This window comes from Mustela nivalis (assembly GCF_964662115.1).
Source record: "Mustela nivalis genome assembly, chromosome: 2".
NCBI lineage: Eukaryota > Metazoa > Chordata > Mammalia > Carnivora > Mustelidae > Mustela > Mustela nivalis.
The window spans coordinates 147,423,534-147,444,123 of NC_139021.1; the positions used below are offsets into that span (position 1 = coordinate 147,423,534).

The window sequence follows — 20,590 nt, forward strand, 5'->3', positions numbered from 1 at the left end:
GGGGAGGATCCTCAGGATTCACTTCCTGGCCACAGGCTTCCTCTCCGCCGTTAGGCTGCATTTGGCCAGGCCCCAGTTGCTGCAACAAAAGGAGGCTTCAGGCGGTATGGTTTCGCTGTGCTGCCAATGACCTTGTTCTCCTGAGAGCTGTTCGCAGACGGCCTTCATAAGCATCATCTCCCTTGACCCACACGACAACCCCATGAAGTTGAAATTAGGATTATTATTTCCACAACACAGATAAAGAAATTAGGCACAGAGAGGTTAGGTAGCTTGCCCGATGTCACACAGCTAATATGTTGCCTGCCCAACGCTGCTATGACCCCACTGGGGTGTTACCATGTATGGGGCACTGGACCTCAAAGCAGAGTCTCCAGAACCAGGGGTGGGGCCAGGGCTGCTCCTCTCTGCCAAGTGGAGACACAAAGCTACCAGAGGATGCGGCCTTGCCCCTTAGGAACACGTGCCCTGTTGGCACTGCCCAGGCAGCCCTTGACCCTGTAGGTTCCCAGCTTGGGTAAATTCATCCTGTACCTCCCACGCTCTCTGAATCCTTTGCTGGAGCTGGAGGATCCCCCAGGCGGGACCTCAGAGCCATTCAACAGCTGGCAAACCTCTTCCCACCAGCAGCACAGGCATCCCAGGATACGGGTTTCCATGGCATCTGGGGCACCCAGCCGACCCAGGCCAGGGTCTGCAGCCACAGCCCCAGCACTGCCATGTGCCCAGGTTGCTGGCCCAGTTCTGGAACCCAGATGGAGCCAGCAGAGTCGAGGGAACCCACGGCAGGCCGCCAAGACCTAAGGAAGAGGACTAACTAGCAGGAGCCCATCTCCTGCACAGAGCCAGGCTCTGAAGAGAAGGCGTTTGGTCCCTCGGGGGCCAACCTCCCAGCTCCGAAGGCTGAGAGCAGATGGCAGGCAGCAGTAGCAAGAGAAGGTTCCAGTTTGAGTCCCAGCCTCCCCAGCCCTGTCCTACAGAATGCAAAGAGAAGACCCTAGCGCTTCTAGGATACCTAGATGATGCTGCTTTCCACCGCATGCCTTGCTTTGTTTTGAGGTGACTCAGAAAAAGGTGGTTTAAAAGTCCATCTACAGGGGCGCCTAGGTGGCTTGGTCATTGAGCATCTGCCTTCAGCTCAGGTCATGACCAAAGGGTCCTGGGATCGAGTCCCATGTCAGGCTCCCTGCTCAGTGGGGAGCCTGCTTCTCCCTCTCCCTCTCCCTCTGCTTGTGTTCCCTTTCTCGCTGTGTCTCTATCAAATAAATAAATAAAATCTTAAAAAAAAAAAAAAAAGTCCATGTACAAGCAAGAACAGGCCCCTTTCTAAAATGTCCTTCCTAGTGGGTTCAGGGATGAATCCTGGTTCTTGCCATGGGACTGAGGGAGCATCTGGGCCTGGCTTGTCCAGGAGAACCGCTTAGACTGGGGGGAAGGAAGCACCTACTCCTCTTGAACACAAAGACTAGAAATGCCTGGGGCCTACCAGACAGCACTCAGCTCGCTGTCCTGGTATAGCACTGCGGGGTGTTAGGGCCCCAGGGCCCAGATTTATTGTCCAGAGTTTTGATGTCATTGCAGGTGGGGGACGGGGGCAGATTGGAGGGGGCGGGTTAGACCTGGGCAGGTAGCTGGAGATGGCACAAGGGAACACCTGGAATGTTCCACAGCCCTGGGATCCACGAGCTTCTTGGGTATGGGGCCCAGGCATCGCCCCCATCGCCCACCCTCCACCTTGACCCTGCAGTATCTCGTGCTGGACATGAGATCACGACCAGGGTGCTTGGCCAAGTCCCGGAGAGAAAACCAACCCAGGCTGGGTTCTCTGAGGTCTGGCTGTGTCCAAGAGTGGGGCCAAGAAATGGAGCTGTGTTACCATTTTTAAAACAAACATTATAAGTCTCTGATAGGCCCCATCTCATCTTCGGGTTTGACCTGCCTCCACCGGGCTTGTTTCCGCCATACCCGTGCCCTTGTGTGCCTCCAGCACGGTCTCCCGGGAGCGCGCACACTTCGGATCATGCATCATCCATCTGAAAATGCTGTCCCCGCTTCCAGGGCACAGCCAAGCAGACACAGTTAGCCACACCTGCTAGGACCCGAGGTGGATGCCTGGCCCAAAACCGCAGTGAACCTCTGCCTCAGGGTCAGCCTGAGCCAGGTGCTCTATAAGGCGCAGAGCAGTGAGGGCAGAGCTGCAGGAGAAAGACAGGGAGAAGCAGAAGGGCAGATCTGATGGCCCCTGGTCCCTGGCGCCTGGCCCACTAGATCCCAGGGCCAGAACCTGAGCTGTCCTGAGCTACATGGTATACCTTGTATCCTCTTCATAAGATCACTTTTTGACTTAAACTGCCTTCAGCGGTTCCTATTACTTGCACTGATAGAGCCCTCACGGAGACGTTCTCTTTCCCTTGACCACCCCCACTCCTACCCCCCACCCCACCGGGCTGCCTACATCTGCCTCCAGGCACCACGGGTTCCCATCCAAGTTCTCAGGACGCAAGACCCAGCCGGCAAGATACACACCCACCTCCTTAGTGAATTCTGTGGGATGCGGGAGAGTAAGACCTCCAGGGGAAGGCGTGTCCTCCGGTAAGTTTCCTTCTTGAGAACATGAGCTTCCTACCTGCCAAAGGCCTTCTAGCCCTTGAGATGCGTCGGGCTTGGTGGTACAGGAGCTAGCATTTATACTGCACTTCCTCCGTGCCCGTGACCACTGAGCAATTAACTCATGTCATCGTCAAAGAATGCTATGAGCCTGGTTCCATTATCATCCTCATTTTCCGTAAGGGAGAACCAAAGCACTGAGGGGTTAAATGACTTGCCCAGATAACACAGCCAATGAGAGCTGGGATTTTGAACAAGTAGGAGCTCTCTAGAGCACTCCAGTGAGGTTCTGAAGTTATAAAAGTTTCTCTTTTCCTGGTGAGGCCAGAAAATTAAGAAGAGAGAGTTTCTGTGATGGGGAATGGTTGGTCCCTTCTTGATGCCCTTCTTGCTGGAAAAGCCGTTTGAGAGGTCCCGAAGTTCCGGGCACCATCAACACTGGGAATCCCTGCTGGGCCTGCCCTTGGACAGGATGGCACAGAGGCAAAGGCCAAGCGTGCTAGCACAGGGGCAGATGAAATGGGGCCAGGCTAACCTCTGCCCCTGTCAGTATGGACCCAGGAGAGGAAGATGCTGGGTGGCTTGTTCTCCCCTCCACAGGCTAGCCTAGGACAAAGCCCACAGACAGCAAGCAAAGACAAAACTGAGTGACCTCAAACTGGCCCTAGTTACCCTGTCTTGGGGCTTCAAGACTGAGCCCAGTTAATCTCTTTAACTCATTGATTTAGCTCTCCCTGTGTGACAGAGAAGGAAGCCAAGCTCTCTCTTTTCTCATTGGAGGCCACCACCCATGTAACTTTGGAAAACTTGTCCAACCTTGCCGTGCCCGTCTGTCAAATGGGGATAGTGCTACTCGCCTTGTGGATTGGTCACTGGGATTAAATGAATGAACCTCTGAAAAGGTCCCAGGCAATGAGATGGTGGCAGAATTTAATAAATGGGGATTATTTATTAATAAGGAAGATCAATGCAATCGAGAGGCCAAGCACTGGGTATTCCTAAATAAAGCGCAACGGGAGGACAGAGAAGGGAGCCTCTGAGCATCCTGTCCTATCCCGGGGCTGCCCCCCTCCAGCTCCCTGCCACCCCCATGGCTGATCCGCACCCCAGCAGTTCATCATTCCCAACGAGGAGGGCTGCTGACCCTGTCGTGACTTCAATTCCTTTCCCATAACCCGAAGTGCATTAAGGAAAGCTCTTCAAAGGGCTGCAACTAATAAATGAATAATAATAATCAATCAATCCCCGGGACCCGTGCCTCCTTCCCAGCCTGAAGCCCAACGGCCTTATTGTAGTCATGTTATGAACTTCTGCAGATGGGACGGCCTGCAGGGGCTCCATCGACGGCCGTTCTCACTGCCAGAAGGGAGACTTCACCCAGGACAGTCTGGAAGGGGATCCAGCGAGGCCGTGTTCATCCATCGGTCCGTTTGTCCCAGGATAGTAGGACAGAGTCCCCCAGGCACTGGCACTCAGGGGGAGGCTCCGGCCTACACAGAGCCCAGGTCTTGTCCTGGCATCTGCTCAAAGGTTCCTGAGCCAAGGCCACAGAGCCCTCCGCCTGGAAGCTTCCGAAAGATCTCCAGTTGCGTGCAGGCCAAAGCAGAGACACTTTCTCCACTCCGGCCTGCAGTCCGAGGGCCAGGAGGAACAAAGAGAGAGACCCTGGGCTCTTTCTGACTTTCTTTTTAACTCTTCTAGATTTATTCAGGTATTTCAACAAACAGAAACTACATCATGCATGGTTACTTTTTGCCTTTGTACAACAAAACTAAGTACTCGGTGTGTCTGCAGAGGTCTGGTGCTGATTTCTCTCCTTTCTTTCAGTAACATCAGGCAGACTTTTCGATGTTATCCAGTTTTGCACAGTCACTAGAGTGTCGCCTCATGAATTATTAAATCAGTGCTTCGTGGTAATACATAATTTCTTATCAATTATTCATGCTAATGTGTGTGTAGTTTACTTAATTGTGTTATTGACGATCAAAAGTAATTTCCTGAAAGTCCTCAAGGACACAAAATTTAATCAGCGTAACTACTTCTCAGATGCAATGCTGTTAAGTATTCTTAATTTGCTCAACAGTTCACTTATTTATGTACCTTTCTGGAGGAAATACGAGTTTAATCAAACAATTAGATTGAAGAGTTAGTGTACATAAGGGCTCGAGCTTACAGCGTTCAACCCAACATTCGTAATTACAGGGAAACGGAAGCAACTCTGCCGCTTTTTGGCAAATCGTTTCATCTTGGTACTCAACAAGCAAAATACAGCAGGAAGAAAGATCTGACTTTTTTTTTTTCTTTTTAAAGAGACAGTGTATTTTATCAAATGCTTTGCGGTCATCAGAAACGAGGCACACTACACTCAGGGAGTACCAGTGAGGGGGCTTCTAGGTGGGGGGGGGGTGACAAGGGGAGCAGGGCGATCCGAAGGTGGAACATGTTGATTATAATAACTGAGAGGAAAATAATTGTCATAAAACCAATAACCGTTTGCATGGAAACGCCATCAGTAAGCCGTTCAAGACCGCAACCTTTCAGGTACCAAACCCCCTGACAGGGAGTGGCAGAGCTCACGCTATTGCACATTTTCCCTTGGATCTCTTCGAGTTTACGATCCACATGAGAGAAAACACACCCAGGAGATCGAAACTGAAATCTCTACGAAATGTGGCCCTTTGGAATGAATTCTCTTCGCACCACAAGGAAGCCCTGTTCCCCGTGCTCCATTTCTCCACATACACCATTCTCCTGTTTCCTACCTTTTTTTCTTTTTCCTTCTGTAAAAAAAATAAATCAATAAATAACACCACTGGGGAAGCCCCTCCATGTGCCAGGGACCTGAGGAAAGGTCGTTCATCCAGATGTGTACAGATGTCGGAGATGTTCGTGGGAGCTTTCTCCTGCTCCAAGGACCCTTGGCGTTCTCTAGATCAGAGGACTGCTTTCCACTGGTTAACTGTCCACCAACCTAGAGGTCTGGTCCAGAGAGGTGGGGCCAGCCGGGGGACTTCGTTGTGGGAGCCCACACTGGCTCGGTGCCTGCTCATCACGATGGTGGCCCCAGTTCACAGAGCTCGTGGCCTGTCTGATTGGCCCAGCCTCCCTGGCTGGAAGTGCCCAGTCGGGCGCCCCCCAAGACAGGCTGTGCCTACCCCTCTGCACCCTCTGTCTTCTCACCTTCTATAAACTAACTCAGACTACAACTAATATCCTTCAACAAGAGAAAGGGGGGGGCATTGCTGCTAATCTCGGTGGAGGGCCATAAGAGTTCATTGGGATTACACCAATCTCCTCGTTCTTCATGGAAGGGGCACAGTCCCACTTTAGAGCACAAGACTCAGCCTGGAGCGTCTCTCAAGGATGACCCACGCCACAGTTCTTTGGGTTGGTTAAGACCTTCAAAGGCGGCCCAGGAAAGGGACAGAAAATTGAGGGGGTGAGCAACTCTACTTCCTTCCAACACTTCTGGGCCCAGATGGAAACCCCAGGGGTCTCACCACAGAGTGGTCTCCGGTGCCCACGAGTTCCATCTGGACTTGTCACCGGAAGCCAGGACAACACAGCCCCGCCAGTAGGACTCCAGAGGCACTCTCCAGATGCCAAGGGAGCTGTGGGTCTCACGTCCCTTCCTGAGTCCATGAGGAGGCCCTGGGCCGCAACTTCCTTTGCTTTTTGGAGAGTTTTCCACAGGGGCTGAGGCTGGAAGAAGCAGGGGGTGGGGGGAGGGCGCCTCGGGCCTGGACACTCGGGACCCTCATACACTCTTGTCCCCCTCACTGTGTTCCTTGGAGGGAGGGTTCTTGTCCTGGCTGCCATCCGGGGGCGCCGGCTTGGCCGCGGGGCTGGGGCTGCTGCTGGCAGAGGGCAGGAGATTGGCCGACTGCAGGACGGCCTCGGAGTGCTCGCGGGCCTTCATGCGCAAGGCGGCCACGCTGGCCGTGCGGTTGCTCTGGCAGCCGTAGGTGGGAAGGAAAGACAGCCCCATAGGGTCTGGGACACAGCAAGAGCACAGCGGGCCCCCTGAAAGGAGGAAAAACAACAGGCTGGCATCAGTGCCTACATTCTGTCTCCTGGGACATGATTGGGGGTGAGGGGGCCAACCGATTCTGTTTTGGTTCAGGATCCTAAAGGGAGAGGTGACATGACAGGTGCTCAGGACCCCAGAGATGGGCCCAGTGCAAGAAATCTGGTTGATAACCCAAGGAATCATCAGAGCGCTGGGAAGACCTGACCAGTTCTGCTTCCTCACAGACCAACTGGGCGGCCTTAGGCCAATGTCTTGGCTTAACTTTCTGCAAAATGGGAAGATACCTACCTCCCATAGCGATGGGAGCCAGTGAAGAAATCCCACACTCCCCAAACTAGGTGCCGAAGCACCCATGAGAACTCACGGGGGCACTGTAGGGACGTTTTTAACCTTTGAAGACAAAAGGGAGCCCCACCATTTTTCAAGCGGCTCCTAAGTTGCCAGGACATTAATACTCACTGAGCTGCTTAGACCTAATCATTTAATGAACAAAACTGTTAGGTATTTCCAAGGGCCCAAGAGAGTCATGAAAAATTAACGGAGACCCTCAGGGCACTGTGAACTGAGTTTTAAGAACCTCTAAAGGAATCAGTTTGGAAAGCACTTAGCATAGGTCCGATGCATGGAACGGGGGGCTTGGGAGCAATGGCGTGGCCCCCGACCAGCTGGCCAGAGGGTATAAACCAACCCAGACACACACTGAGCTCACCCCTCTGCCAGGCTCAGTTTGAGGGTCCTCCCTCTTGATGGGTCATCCTCAACCATGTATTTATTCAACGACTCTCCGTGAGCACCCAGCACTCTTCTAGACCCTAGTGACCACCACCAAGAACAATGCAGCAGGACCCCACCTCACCAGTGCAGGTCTAGTGGAGAGTCACACCGGAACCCTGAGTCCCTGATACAAAGGCAGGTGGTGACACATGCTATGGAAAACACGGATGGTGCTTGGCAGAGACCTGAGGGCAAATAGCCACGGGAAAGAGCACGCAGCCAAGGAGAAGAGCAGTGCAAAGGCACGGACGTAGAACTGGAAGTCACCAGTTCGGGGAATAACAGGGTGTTTAGACTGACCGAAGCCAGAGACCACAGTTGAGGGCAGAAGCAGGCAGGTCAAGGTCATCAAGACCAGACTGCAGGATTCAGGGCAAGGAAACCTCAGCAGGTCAGAGTAGAGAGTGCTGCAGGCTTCTCTGCATCGGGGACAGGGTGGGAAGGCTGGGGGGTAAAGCAGTCCTCGGGGAAAGTGGCTTGGCTCAACTCCACATCCAAATGAACAGAGGGGCCATTCCTAAGATGGGGGCAAACAGAGAATGTTGTGTGTGGGGAGGGGGCATGCCTGTGGAGGAGAAGGATGGGGAGAGTCTGGAACCTCGTGGTCTTGCTGCCCCATCTGAGTTCTGAGGGGAGACATGAGCAGAGCTCAGCAGGGCTGGCACCACCCCTGTTCCTTGAGGGACACCTGTGTGTTCCACCTGCCGACCCCAGGCAGGTGTGGGGGCAGGAGTCACACAGACTTTGCCCCCAGACCTGGTTGGCAGCATGACATACTTTGAGAGATTTTCTGAGCAGGTGTGGGGGCAGGAGTCACACAAACTTTGCCCCCAGACTCAGTTGGCAGCATGACATACTTTGAGAGATTTTCTGAGCTCCCAACACAGGACAAGTGGTGGGCCACCTTGTGTGATCCCTGCCGGACAGGCCCATCCCCACTTCTCCATGCCCCTCCCCACCCGGTCACCCCAGGCCAGCTCCAAAGCCAGAGTCCCCCAGGGGAACCAGAGATGGACCACCATGATCCTGCCAAGGGCAGTTGGGGGTTAGTGCCTACCCCTAAGGCCTGAGACCTGGGTCCACCATGCCCACTGGCTGCACGTGGGTGGGCAACCTTCTGACAAGGGAGGGCACCACAAATCCTGTCCCTCACCTCTTTCTGAAAGTGCTCACCGGCTTTGGAAGAAGCAGACCCAGAGATCAGTTGTACCGGGGAACCAAAATTCCTATTTGTCAAATGAATCCAAATTCCTCCCAGTGGCCTCCAAGCCCTTGCATGACTGGGTCGGCATTGTGTTCTCCTCCTTCCCATGCGCTGGCAAGGACTTCCTTCACATGCTCCCTGAGCATCACAGCAGAGCCCACAGAAAGCTGTATTACCCAGAGTTCTCCCCTTTTTCAGATGAGGAGACTGAGGGTCAATAGTAAGTGGCCAAGTGGGACCTCACCAGGCAGGGGGCCTCCTCCTCAACCACTGCATCCCTCTGTCTGAGAAGAGCGTTCATTCCGCTCCCGCTTGGACGCTTCCCTGGGCTCAGCCTGTGAGTGAAGAGCCCCACCCTGTGCCTTGGAATAGTCTCCTCACACCTCTCTCTCTCTCTTTAGAGCTCCCGGTCACATTCCAGGCTGCTCAAATCCCACAGCATTGGCCACAAATGGTAGGGGGATCGTTGATGGTTTCTTGACTTGTTTGTTGTCTGTCTCTCCCCCTCAAGAGACTGCAGACGCCCAACAGGTTAAGTATCTTCCTGTCTCATTCAGCACTCTGTCCCCAACACCTAGCGTAGTACCTGAAACAGGCCAGGCCCTTGGAAAACACCCAGCGAAGGAAAAAGTCGGGGAGGGCCATCAGCCCTAGTGCCCGTTTGTAGGATCAGTGCTCATGAGGCAGCCTCGGCAACATCCACGTGGATGTTCCCGCCTCCTTTCATGGGGACAGGCTTCCCCATGCCAGGGCCAGACCCTTTCCTCTCCCCTCAAACACACTGGGGCATCTCTCTCTTCTTTTCCAAGCCTGCTTAGAGACAGAAGGACGCTCACCTTTACCAGCCCCCACGGTGGCCCCCTGTCTCCATCCCGGCCACCCTGAGGGGTGTGCATTACTCATCCCCACTCTCCAGGTAAGGACACTGAGACTTCAGGCCTGAGTTTGTACAGTTTACTGAGAGGTGGGACCAGAACCTTCTGGCGGTGTTTCAGTTCTCTGGCACAATAACAGGAGGTGGAAACAGAGCTGTGGCCTCCTACCTCAGTTCTGACTGGGAATCAATACAGCCAGTAGCAGACCCTAGGACGAGCATAGGACAAATCACAAAGGCCAACTTTACAAAGATCCCAGGTCCCCGGTCACAGCCCCCACACCCCTGGTGGGCTTCTAGCCTCGCATTATTTCCAGCAGCAGGAAACAAACAGAAAGTCACACTGGGTCAAGTCCCGAGTCCATTTTCCCAACAGCCCTCACTCAGCACAGCCACGCACAGATAACACCAGTGATGGCTCAGCAGGGGAGGGGCAGCCTTTTGGGGGACAGTGTCTGTGCCATGAGCCCCAGGACCCATGCAAGGACAGGGGTCCCCTCAGGTCTCCTTCCCAAAGGGAGCTCATGTGTGAGGGGACCATACACAAAGAACGATGGGAATACTGGGCATTCTCCTCTCTGTGTCTGTTCAGAATCCTTCTCATTTTTCTACAAGAAAAGTGAAGTTCTTTAAAAATCAGAAACACTACTTTCAATTGTAAATGAATGTTAGGAAGAGGCATATTTGAGGAGGGCCCAGGAGGAGGCTGGGGAGCCTGAGCCAGGTCTGTACTGAAAGTCTGAGGGGAGCTTGCCTGGAGCTGTGGACGGTCAGCAACCTGGGAGGGACCACAGTCCTCAGGATCTGCCCTGCATCAGAGCAGCCCAAGAGGGTCAGGCTGCTTCTTGCCTCCAGCGAGGCTTTGCTCCAATGTAAGCATCAAGCAGGGAGTTAAACAGTCTGTGACTCGGTGAGGAACATGCCACCTACGGAACGAAGAAGGGCCACTGGGACAAAACAGAGCCTCTCTCCTTGGGATCCACAGCCTCCAAGGTCACACAGTGGGCTCCCAAGAAAGCCACCGATAACTACACTCTTGGTCCTCGAAATGCAGCCTCAGCCATAAGAGAAATACATTAACTCATAGAACCAAGGCTATGGGAAGGGGCAGAGTCTGTGCCCGTGATCTAGTTCACCCCCCACGCCAGATGGATGGGGAAACTGAGGACCAGGAACCCAATGACTCTGGGACGCTCTGTGGTTAGCTCTCAGCGCTATGCATACAAAGGAGAAATGTTGAGTCTTAAAAAGGAAGGAAACTCTGACACATCTGTAACATAGATGGACCTCAAGGATGTTATGCTAAGTGAATAAGCCGGTCACAAGAAGAGAAATCCTGCATGAGTCTCTTTTCATGAGATGCCCAGAGTAGGTGTATTCATAGAGACAGAAAACAGAATGGTGGTTGTCAGGGGTTGAGGAAAAGAGAAAACAAGAAGTCCTTGTTCAGTGGGCAGAGTTCCAATTTTGGAAGATGAAAAAGTTCTGGAGATGGACGGTCGTGATCGTTGCCCAACAAAAGGAATGTATTGAATACTTTTGAATTACCACTTAGAAAGAGTTAAAATGATAAATTTTATCTTCCACATATTTTATCACAATTAAAGATAAAATAAAGTAAAATACATTGTTATAAATAAAACTATAAGAGCCACAAGAGAGTTCGGGTCAAGGTCATCAGGATCACGAGGACTGCCCATGGCTCTCGAACTTCTTTATGGCTCCTCCAGTAAATGAGGACCTCCAAAGTCCCTCGGGCCAAACACTCCCACACCAGCCACATATCACCTCACATCCATGGGCTAATGCCCTCAATCCACCTCGCCAGACGTGTCTTTGGCTAAGGAAGCAATTCATGGATTATACAACCTCCTTAAGCTGGGTTTCTGCCCCAGACTCCACTTCATGCCTGTGGGGTGGGCATTTCCACAGCAGGGTGGCAGACCCTGAGACAGGCATTCAGGCCAACAAAATTCTTTGGCAGATGTCATCCTCCTTCCTCATCTACACCCCAAGTCTGAACTATAGTGAAAGTGTCCTTTGAAAGGGGTCGATGTTTTTTTTTTTTTTTTTTAATTTTTAAAAATTTTATTGTTATATTAGTTACCATACAGTATATCAGTTTTTGATGTAGTGTTCCATGATTTATTGTTATTGTTTGTATATAACAACAATCAGTGCTCCATGTAGTACATGCCCTCCTTAACACCCAACCGGGCTAACCCATCCCCTCACCCACCTCCCCTCTAAAATCCTCAGTTTGTTTCTTGGAGTCCACAGTCTCTCATGGTTCATCTCCCTTTCTGATTCCCACTCCCTTCATTTTTCCCTTCCTTCTCCTAATGTCCTCCATGGTATTCCTTACATTCCACACATGAGTGAAACCATATGATAATTGTCTTTCTCTGATTGACTTATTTCACTTAGCATACCCCCCTCCAGTTCCATCCATGTCAATGCAAGTGGTGGGTATTTGTCCCTTCTGATAACTGAGTACTGTTCTAATGTATATATGGACCACTTCTTTATTCACTCTTCTGTTGAAGGGCATCTTAGCTCCTTTTACAGTTTGTCTATTGTGGGCATTGCTGCTAACCTGTTTTTTTTTTTTTTTTTTTTTAATTTTTATTTTTTATAAACATATATTTTTATCCCCAGGGGTACAGGTCTGTGAATCACCAGGTTTACACACTTCACAGCACTCACCAAAGCACATACCCTCCCCAATGTCCATAATCCCACCCCCTTCTCCCAAACCCCCTCCCCCCAGCAACCCTCAGTTTGTTTGTGAGATTAAGAGTCACTTATGGTTTGTCTCCCTCCCAATCCCATCTTGTTTCATTTATTCTTCTCCTACCCACTTAAGCCTCCATGTTGCATCACCACTTCCTCATATCAGGGAGATCATATGATAGTTGTCTTTCTCTGCTTGACTTATTTCGCTAAGCATGATACGCTCTAGTTCCATCCATGTTGTCGCAAATGGCAAGATTTCATTTCTTTTGATGGCTGCATAGTATTCCATTGTGTATATATACCACATCTTCTTGATCCATTCATCTGTGGATGGACATCTAGGTTCTTTCCATAGTTTGGCTATTGTGGACATTGCTGCTATAAACATTCGGGTGCATGTGCCCCTTTGGATCACTACATTTGTATCTTTAGGGTAAATACCCAATAGTGCAATTGCTGGGTCATAGGGCAGTTCTATTTTCAACATTCTGAGGAACCTCCATGCTGTTTTCCAGAGTGGCTGCACCAGCTTGCATTCCCACCAACAGTGTAGGAGGGTTCCTGAAAGGGGTCGATGTTTATAGGTAAACTCCCACCCATCCAAACAGCCACATCAAGGAATGCCAACAGAGGCAGAGGAACCACTGGAAATCACTCTCTTTGCCCTATCCTTACTTGGAAGACAACTTGGAAGATGTGCCAGTCCAGAATGTAGATATGGGCAAGACAGAGAGGCAATATGTACAACAGAACAAGATCAAAATCAAACAAAGAGACAAATCTAATGTGCCAGGTTTTATCAGGGAAAGGTGTAAAGTCTATGATCTGTGCCCAAGGGTCCAACTGTACGAGGGGGTGGGGCTCAGTGGAGCATGTGGTCAACATGACTTCTCAGTAAGCTCAATGTGACACCAGATGGTTTGCCTTCACAGAGGCAGAAACTGTGGGGGAACGGAAGATAAATTCTTTCTCTTCTCTGTCATGGTCAGACCATCAGACTAGAGGGAGGGGAGGGAGAAGGGAAGGAAAAAAGAGAGGAGGGAGAAGTAAAAAATGGAAGAAATGGGGCTACTTAGCTGAGCTGACCTCAGGGCACAATGGACATGAAGTAACTGTCTCTGACTATCTCTCTCTTAGTGACAGGGGTGAAAGAGAAAAAATGGCCAAAAGTATGAGAAAAATGAAGTTTTTCTTTCTTTACCATCACATGCTGTACATATGCAGAGGGCTCACTAAGTTCCTGATCATCAGACCCTGAAGCCCCCGACAGGACGTTAGAGAATCTTCATGCACAATATGGGCTATTGGACAAGAAAAGGCTTTGAATCCCTTTCAACAAAAAAGAAGTGGTTTTAGAATGGAAGGTGAATTATAAAGTTGAGTCCTTCCAACTTTAACATGTTTTCAGAATTTCAGTTCATGGTGATAGAACTTAAATTGTCCAACCACCAGCATCTCCCTTAGCTCCTATCACCCTTTTTTTAACAAAGAAAAAAACGATTTCCACAAATAGGATTTTCATAAAACTAACTCTTGATTTCCTCCTGAGTCCGCAGTACCAATGGCATCACCAGATTTTCCCAAATGCCTCGTGCCCAAATAACTTCAGCGACCCGGACCTTGACTGAAAACCAGAAGCAACAAAATGGAGATTCGTCCTCTGGCATGCTCAGGACGGCAGGATGGCAGATGAACCAACAGTTACCAAGTAAAAACCCAGACCCCAAAGCGCATGCACTTTGTCCCTGAAAAGCCATACTCAAGGCCCTCACTAGAGTATTTAATGATCCCTTCAAGTGCACTTCTGACATAAACGGTTTGGTTTAAAAGACTACCACAAACTAGAGAGAAATGTGCCTGCTAATGGCAGACACACTGGTAATATTGAGAAAAGGCTCACAAACTCATGACAGCCAAAAAACTCAAAATGCACAGTAACCTGGAGCCAGCCAGTACCGGGGCAAGCAAGCCAAGGGGGACACCTCAGCATGGCCTGACAGCTCTGACCCACACAGCAAGAACCGCCACAGAGACATAACATCTGAAAATGTTTTGACAGCTTCCTGTGACTGTGAATGATGGGGAGACACTGAGCCAACCACAAGAAGGACAATGCGCCCCCCTTTATTATGTCAGGGAGGTAACCAAGACCCTCAAGAAAATGTCTACCCCAAAATCGACTCATCCATTATCAAGTTTCCATAAAACGAGAACCACAACAGGCCTTCTCTGGGACCTGAAAGCCGGATGCAGCCTGTATCTGAGGCAGAAGAAAGGGGGATTTGAAGTTTGGCCCCCAGCCCCTCTGTTCACCTGTCATGGGGTTTCTCGCCATCCGTCCACTCTTCAGGTTCCTCATCTGTGAGGGGAGGTGATACACCCACCTTTGGGAGACATTCCATAGCACACCGAGTACTAAGGCCTCTAACAATTACTATTTCCCTCACCGCATACAAACTGAAGGGTAATTCTAAGTCACAATTGACAACTTATTCCAATTACTGATCTGTTTTAGTCACCCGCTGAGGACCTGACCTTGTGAGTGTTCCCCCGGGACACCCAGGATGAGCCGTGAGCTCTGCCACAGCTGGGGAGTGTGGGGGGACCATCCCACCAGCTCTGCTCCCAGGCCTGAAAGATGCCCAACTGACCACCGCACTGTGTCCTCAGATGTCCTGTGTCCTCAGCGGAGCCTTTCCCATCAGACCAAAAACCAAAATAATTTATTCTGCCAACAGAATCCTGAGGAGGAAAATGAACTTTAAAAGTGTCCTTTTTTTAACTACCGGATTTCCAGAGTTGGGGCTCTAGGTCCCCCCCTTTTTACAAATCTTTCAAAAAGGTATAAATCATGAATGGGCTAAAAATTAAATTAGCTACAATGTAAGTCAGTCCAGTGTGGCATACGGTGATGGTGACCAACCTCCTAGCCCAACAATAGGGAGTTGAGTAAGTTGGAGTCACCCACAGAGAACATGCTAAAGCTATGATAAAATTATATTATAGGAAGATACTTAGCACCATGAAAAAATTAATCGTAATGACATATAATAATAAAATATTAAGTTTAAAAAGTAGGTTAAGAAACAACTAAGTCAATAGGATTCCATTTTGGTATACATATGTATGTGTTATTGTACATATCCATGTGTACATAATACATACATATATACACATTGTGTGTACATGTGTACATATCCATGTACAACTATATGTCGTATCCATGTAGGATCATACATGTGAAAATTTGTAAGCAGAAAATACTGATAAGTTTAAACTTTTTGGTTTAAAATTTTTAATTTCTAAATAAGTTATAAAATATATGAATTCATTAGAGATATATATTTATAGATGGGAAGACAACAAATGTACCAATACCAAATATTCATAGCAGTTGATTCTGGGTACTAAGGGTATGAGGGATTTTATATGTTTCTTTGTGTTTTATCGTATTTTCCACTCTTTCTGGCCTGGCCAGGTATTAAAGTCATGAAAATGGTGTGTCCTTCTGTGCCTTGTGATTTCCGGCCTTCTTCCATTCAGATGATGAGAATGGATGCTCTCCTTTAGGATGGAGTCCCACTGAAATTGTCAAGGAATAAGGGCCATGGCCTCGGCACCCAGGTGCAGCTCCATAACTATTAATGGCCTGAGTCTACACTGACCAGTGAACCTGGGGTGGACAAAGTGCCTTGGAAAACCCACCAGGAGCACTTAGTCAGTCTCCTGTTCTGTATGGTCCAAGGTTAGAAAGTCCCTAAGCACCCCAAGCATGGGGTACAACCAACCCGCCAACAGACGAACCCCCTAAAAGACCACAACCTCTCCCCTCTGGCCCTACCAACATGTGCCATGGCCAGCGTCTGTGTGAGAGCATCTGACCCTAAAACACAGCCTGAAAATGATTTTTTTCGGAGAACACACTACTCCTGGACACTAAATTAAAACACACAATTAGATTTCCATTAAGTTACAGCAAATTCTGCTGAATTGATCTAATCGGCCTACATTCCTACATGACATCATGCTTTAAAGGCTTGGCCTGAACATAAATACTTAATGTAATAAATACAGTCTGAAATATTTGATCTCCTTGGCAGTTTAATTGATCTACTATAGAGACTGACAGGAAAAATTAAGTTAGTTCTGTCTCGTCTCTGTCGATAGCACATTTTCCTCATAAAGGCACGTGAACTACAATGTTGGTTACAAGTAAAGCTCTCGCACACTGATTTCTTGCTGAAAGTTCAGGTTAAGAGTAACAGAACTGAACAAGGAACTGAGTGTGTGGATTTATGACTCCTTTAATACAATACCATAGTTGATGTCTTTTGATAGATAGATAGATGGTAAATATATTTTGTGATTTGTAATAACAGCCCCTGGGCATGAGTGCAGTGTTGGTAGATGCCTACCACATTTAAACACAGATTTTTAGATGTTGTAGCTATGCATGCTCACCAATAATGAAGTGCACAATGTCAAATTCATACCCCCATATCTTCTACCTCAGAAGGCCTGACGTGCTTTGTCCCATCTCCATTTTATGGTTTATATTGCCTTTCACCATGAGTTGTGTGTATTTTATTATTTTTATTATTATTATTGTGTTGAGTTTTGTACCCAGCTCACCTCCCAAACTTGCCGTAAGCGCCCTTCCCCCACACTCACAACTATACTCCTGAGGCCAGAACTGAAATGTACAATTTGGGTACAAAATAAAGACTGAAGAGTTGGAAAAGGCAGAAAAGGAGGAGGAGTCTCTCCTTCCTGACTAAGCTGGCATACCTTAGGTCCCAGAGTTACCATCCCGTAGGTTCTAAACTTCCTTAGTACCTTGTGGAGAGAAACAGTGTTCATGGCAAAGCTGCTCAATCTGATTCATGTCAAAATCCCCAGGTTAATTTTGCAGGTTATTCGGCTAGAACTGGCGCCCAGTCCCACCCCTGCCTGAACTCCACCTAGCACTTGTATACCCACTCTCTTGACATCTGTTCATCTGTTCAGCAAATGCTCCTTGACGGGAGGCACAGCAGCCAAACATTCCTTGTGCTGGGACGGTCTCAGGACCCAGCACCAGGGTCCCCTTTCCATTTGGATGTCTTTGAAGGGGCAAACAAAAAATGACAACACGGAGATCCAAGAAGCCTGGCACAGCCCAAGGAGCAGAGGGACACGCGTTCTGGGCAGCCCGATGCCAATGAGCCCTCCCTCCTCCGAGTGGCAGCCAGAGCTCAACACGGGCAGGCTGCTTCTCCCGCTGCCTCTGGGCACAAGCCAGAAACCTTCTGCTCAGCTCCCTGCACTCCAGGGCCCCATTGATTAGCAGGAAGGGCAAACCCATCAGCACCCATAGGAAATGGCTTCTGGAAAGTGAGTTGCAGCTTTTAAAGCCAGAGAATGACAGCAGGTGCCTGTAAAAGGAACAGAATCGATACAGAGTGTGCGGAGCTGGACGATGGGACACCTGGGTCCCTGACTTGTCTTACTTCTGACAGATATATTACGTGACCTTGGATAGTCCCTTCCCCTCTCTGGGCCTCAGTTTCCCCACTATACCCAGGAAAGTAACATACTCTTTAAGAAGATTCCTTACAAATCTTAGTGCTGGGGTTCTCGACCCCGGTCTTCCTGACATAAACTAGGCACGGAGAGGACTGGGGCTGAACCAACCACTTTCTCCATAAAAAGTGGCGACCTTCTGCCCCTTGGGTTCTCTACTCCCCCAAATACCTATATCCTTACAAACAAGACAAGGGCCCTGGAAGGCTGTGCTGCTTTCTTGGAGCTTCACACACCTGTGAACTCATTAACTATGCCTTGGAGGCTGAGAAGCTCTCTCATTGAGGAACAATTCTGAGAGGTTCTGCACCATGGCCAGTCTGACTCTAGAACTTGGGCTCACCTTGAAGCCATGCCATCCTCTCCTGGGAATGTGGCCCCATCCAACCTCATGCTTTGCCCTTTATACTAGGCCTACTTACCTCAGTGCCTTTGCTCATGCTGTTCTCTTGCCTGGGGTTCTTTCACCCACTAAGCAACTCCTATGCTTCCTTCAAACCCAACTGAAACATTGCTTCTGGAAAGGCTTCCTCATTCCTACAGGGAAAAATGTCCTCTCCTGTCATGGCTGCCCCCATACCTTCCCAGCCCTTATTGGTCTCTATGAGAGCATATGACTGTGTCACATGAGATGAAATTCTTTGTTGACTGTCTCTCCAAGCCCACACTTGGCCTGTCACTCCCTTGAAATCAGGATGTGTCTAATTAATCACCAGAGGTTTGGCCTCTGCTTTAGAGTCTAACAAAGAGGGGGTACTCAGTGGGTGCTGAATGAAGAACTGGAGGGCCCAGTTTTTTCTGGGGTCCAACAGATGGCCAGCACTGCAGGCTGGTGAGGTCAGTCTCCCACACCTAGAGCAGCCTCACCTGCTTTCCTTCTTTAGCCAAACCTCTCTACCATTTACTCTGCACCACACTCTATATTTGGGGCCAGGGTGAGTGGCTTGGAAGGACTTAGAAGTGAGTCAGATGGGGCCATCACCCTTAAAGTGCTTATAGTCGGGATTGGAAGCAAGGTAGGCTCAAAAACAAACACCCCGATTCAAATCACAGTATCCTTGATCTCTGTGTCACTCAGTCTCCAAAGAGGACCTTCAAGGAAGTGACCTGCTAGCATTCACACCTGTGTGCAAGCCCCTCCACTCAAGCCTGGGTTGGCCCTGTGACCAGTTTAAATCAATAGAATGCATCAGAAACAACACTGTGCCTGTTGTGGGTGTAAGCCTCAACAAGGTCTGGCACCTTCTGCTTTTCCATGCTTGGGAATCAACCACCATTCAACCCCACTCCAAGCTCACCAGCCAGAGAGAGAAAAAGAGTGCCCAGCCTCCCAGCATCCCCGCCAAGGCTCCAGACAGGGAAGGGTGACCCCATGTTGCAGGTGCCAACCCCAGCAGCCATGTGAGCACGGACTCATGAGAGAGCCGCGACCAAAGCAGGAGCAAAACCACCTGGCTGAGTCCAGCCAGTCCTCGGAATCAGGACAGAGAGTAAAATAACCAGGCGGCCCTACTGCTGCTTTCATTATACTTGGTTTAGGGGCAAAGAAAAATCACACTGACATCTGGAATGGAAATTCTAAGAAGATCCCAAGCCAGTCTCCCCAAGATCATAGATACAAAACCCCTGAGCAAAGAACCAGCAAAGGGAATCCAGCTCTATCTAAGAAGGACGACATGTCACGTCTAATGTGGGCTTATTCCAGGAAGGCACAGTTGGATTAACACTAAAAAAATCAATCAGTGTAACTTACTGTCTTAATACATTTGAGAAAGAAAAAAAATCACGTGATCCCCTCAACAGCAGCAGAAAAAGTATTCAATGAAATTCAACGTTCATTCACATGCATGATTTTTTAAATAATAATTAAAATACAACTCATAGGAAACCGAGGAGAGAAGAAACTATCCTTCCTTGATAAAAGGTATCTAAACCAAAACAACACAAAGATAAACTCAAAACGCAAAGACAACAAACGTGACTGTGAAACCCTGAGATCAAGAATAGGCCAGGGTCGGTCACGAAGACCACATATGGTATGATTCCATTCCTACAAAAAGTCCACAGTAGCAATTGCAAAAATGTTCACAACCGATAGAGACAGAGAGATCCATGGTGTCCCGAGGCTGGGGACATTGGGAGCAGGGGAAAGTAACTGCTAACAGGTGCAGGGTGATGGAAATGTTCAGAGGTTGATCTTAGCGACGGCTGCACCACTCCCTGAATATACTAAGATTCATTAAGCCGCACACTTCAGCGGATGAATGGGACGGTGTGTGAATTGTACCGCAATAAAGCTGTTACAAAAGAAGTGGAATAAGGCAAGGATGCCCACTGTCACCACTTCTATTCAGTGCTGTGCTAGGGGTTCTGGCTGGCACAGACAAGAGAAAGGAATAAAGGCATAAGGATTTGAAAGGAAGAGACCAGCTGTCTTTATCTGCAGATGGCCTCCTCATACACGTATCATAAAGAATCTACCACTAAGCCTAATTACAAGAATAAATCTCCCAAACATTACGTGGAGCCAAAGAAGGAGACACGAAGAATCTGTTCTCTATGATTTCATTTATACGGGAAGTTCAGAAAAGTCCAGCCTAAATAGTAATGTTTCAGGATGCCTGCTTAGGTGGTTAGCAAAAGTCAGCATAGTGCTCTCGTTTGGGGGAGGAAAAGGGGTCCAGGATTGGAGAGCTTCTGGGGTGCAGGCAAAGTCCCGGAGGGTCCTTACCTAGGTGCTTGAAATAGGTCACTAAACTCTAGCTGCATGTTTTATGAATTTTTCTCATGAATATTATATTTC

General features: G+C 49.2%; 1 protein-coding gene across 5 annotated transcripts in view; it reads right to left on the reverse strand.

Annotated features, from left to right (window-relative positions):
* Positions 1-4,288: 4,288 nt before the first annotated feature.
* Positions 4,289-20,590, reverse strand: part of DRGX (dorsal root ganglia homeobox) — a 32,102-nt gene continuing 15,800 nt past the window's right edge. For all 5 annotated transcript variants that reach the window (XM_082719580.1, XM_082719579.1, XM_082719581.1 and 2 more), the window contains exon 6: positions 4,289-6,630. In XM_082719580.1, coding sequence (XP_082575706.1) covers positions 6,365-6,630 — 266 coding nt within the window. In that variant the 3' untranslated portion in view covers positions 4,289-6,364. The remainder of the gene's footprint in view (positions 6,631-20,590) is intronic.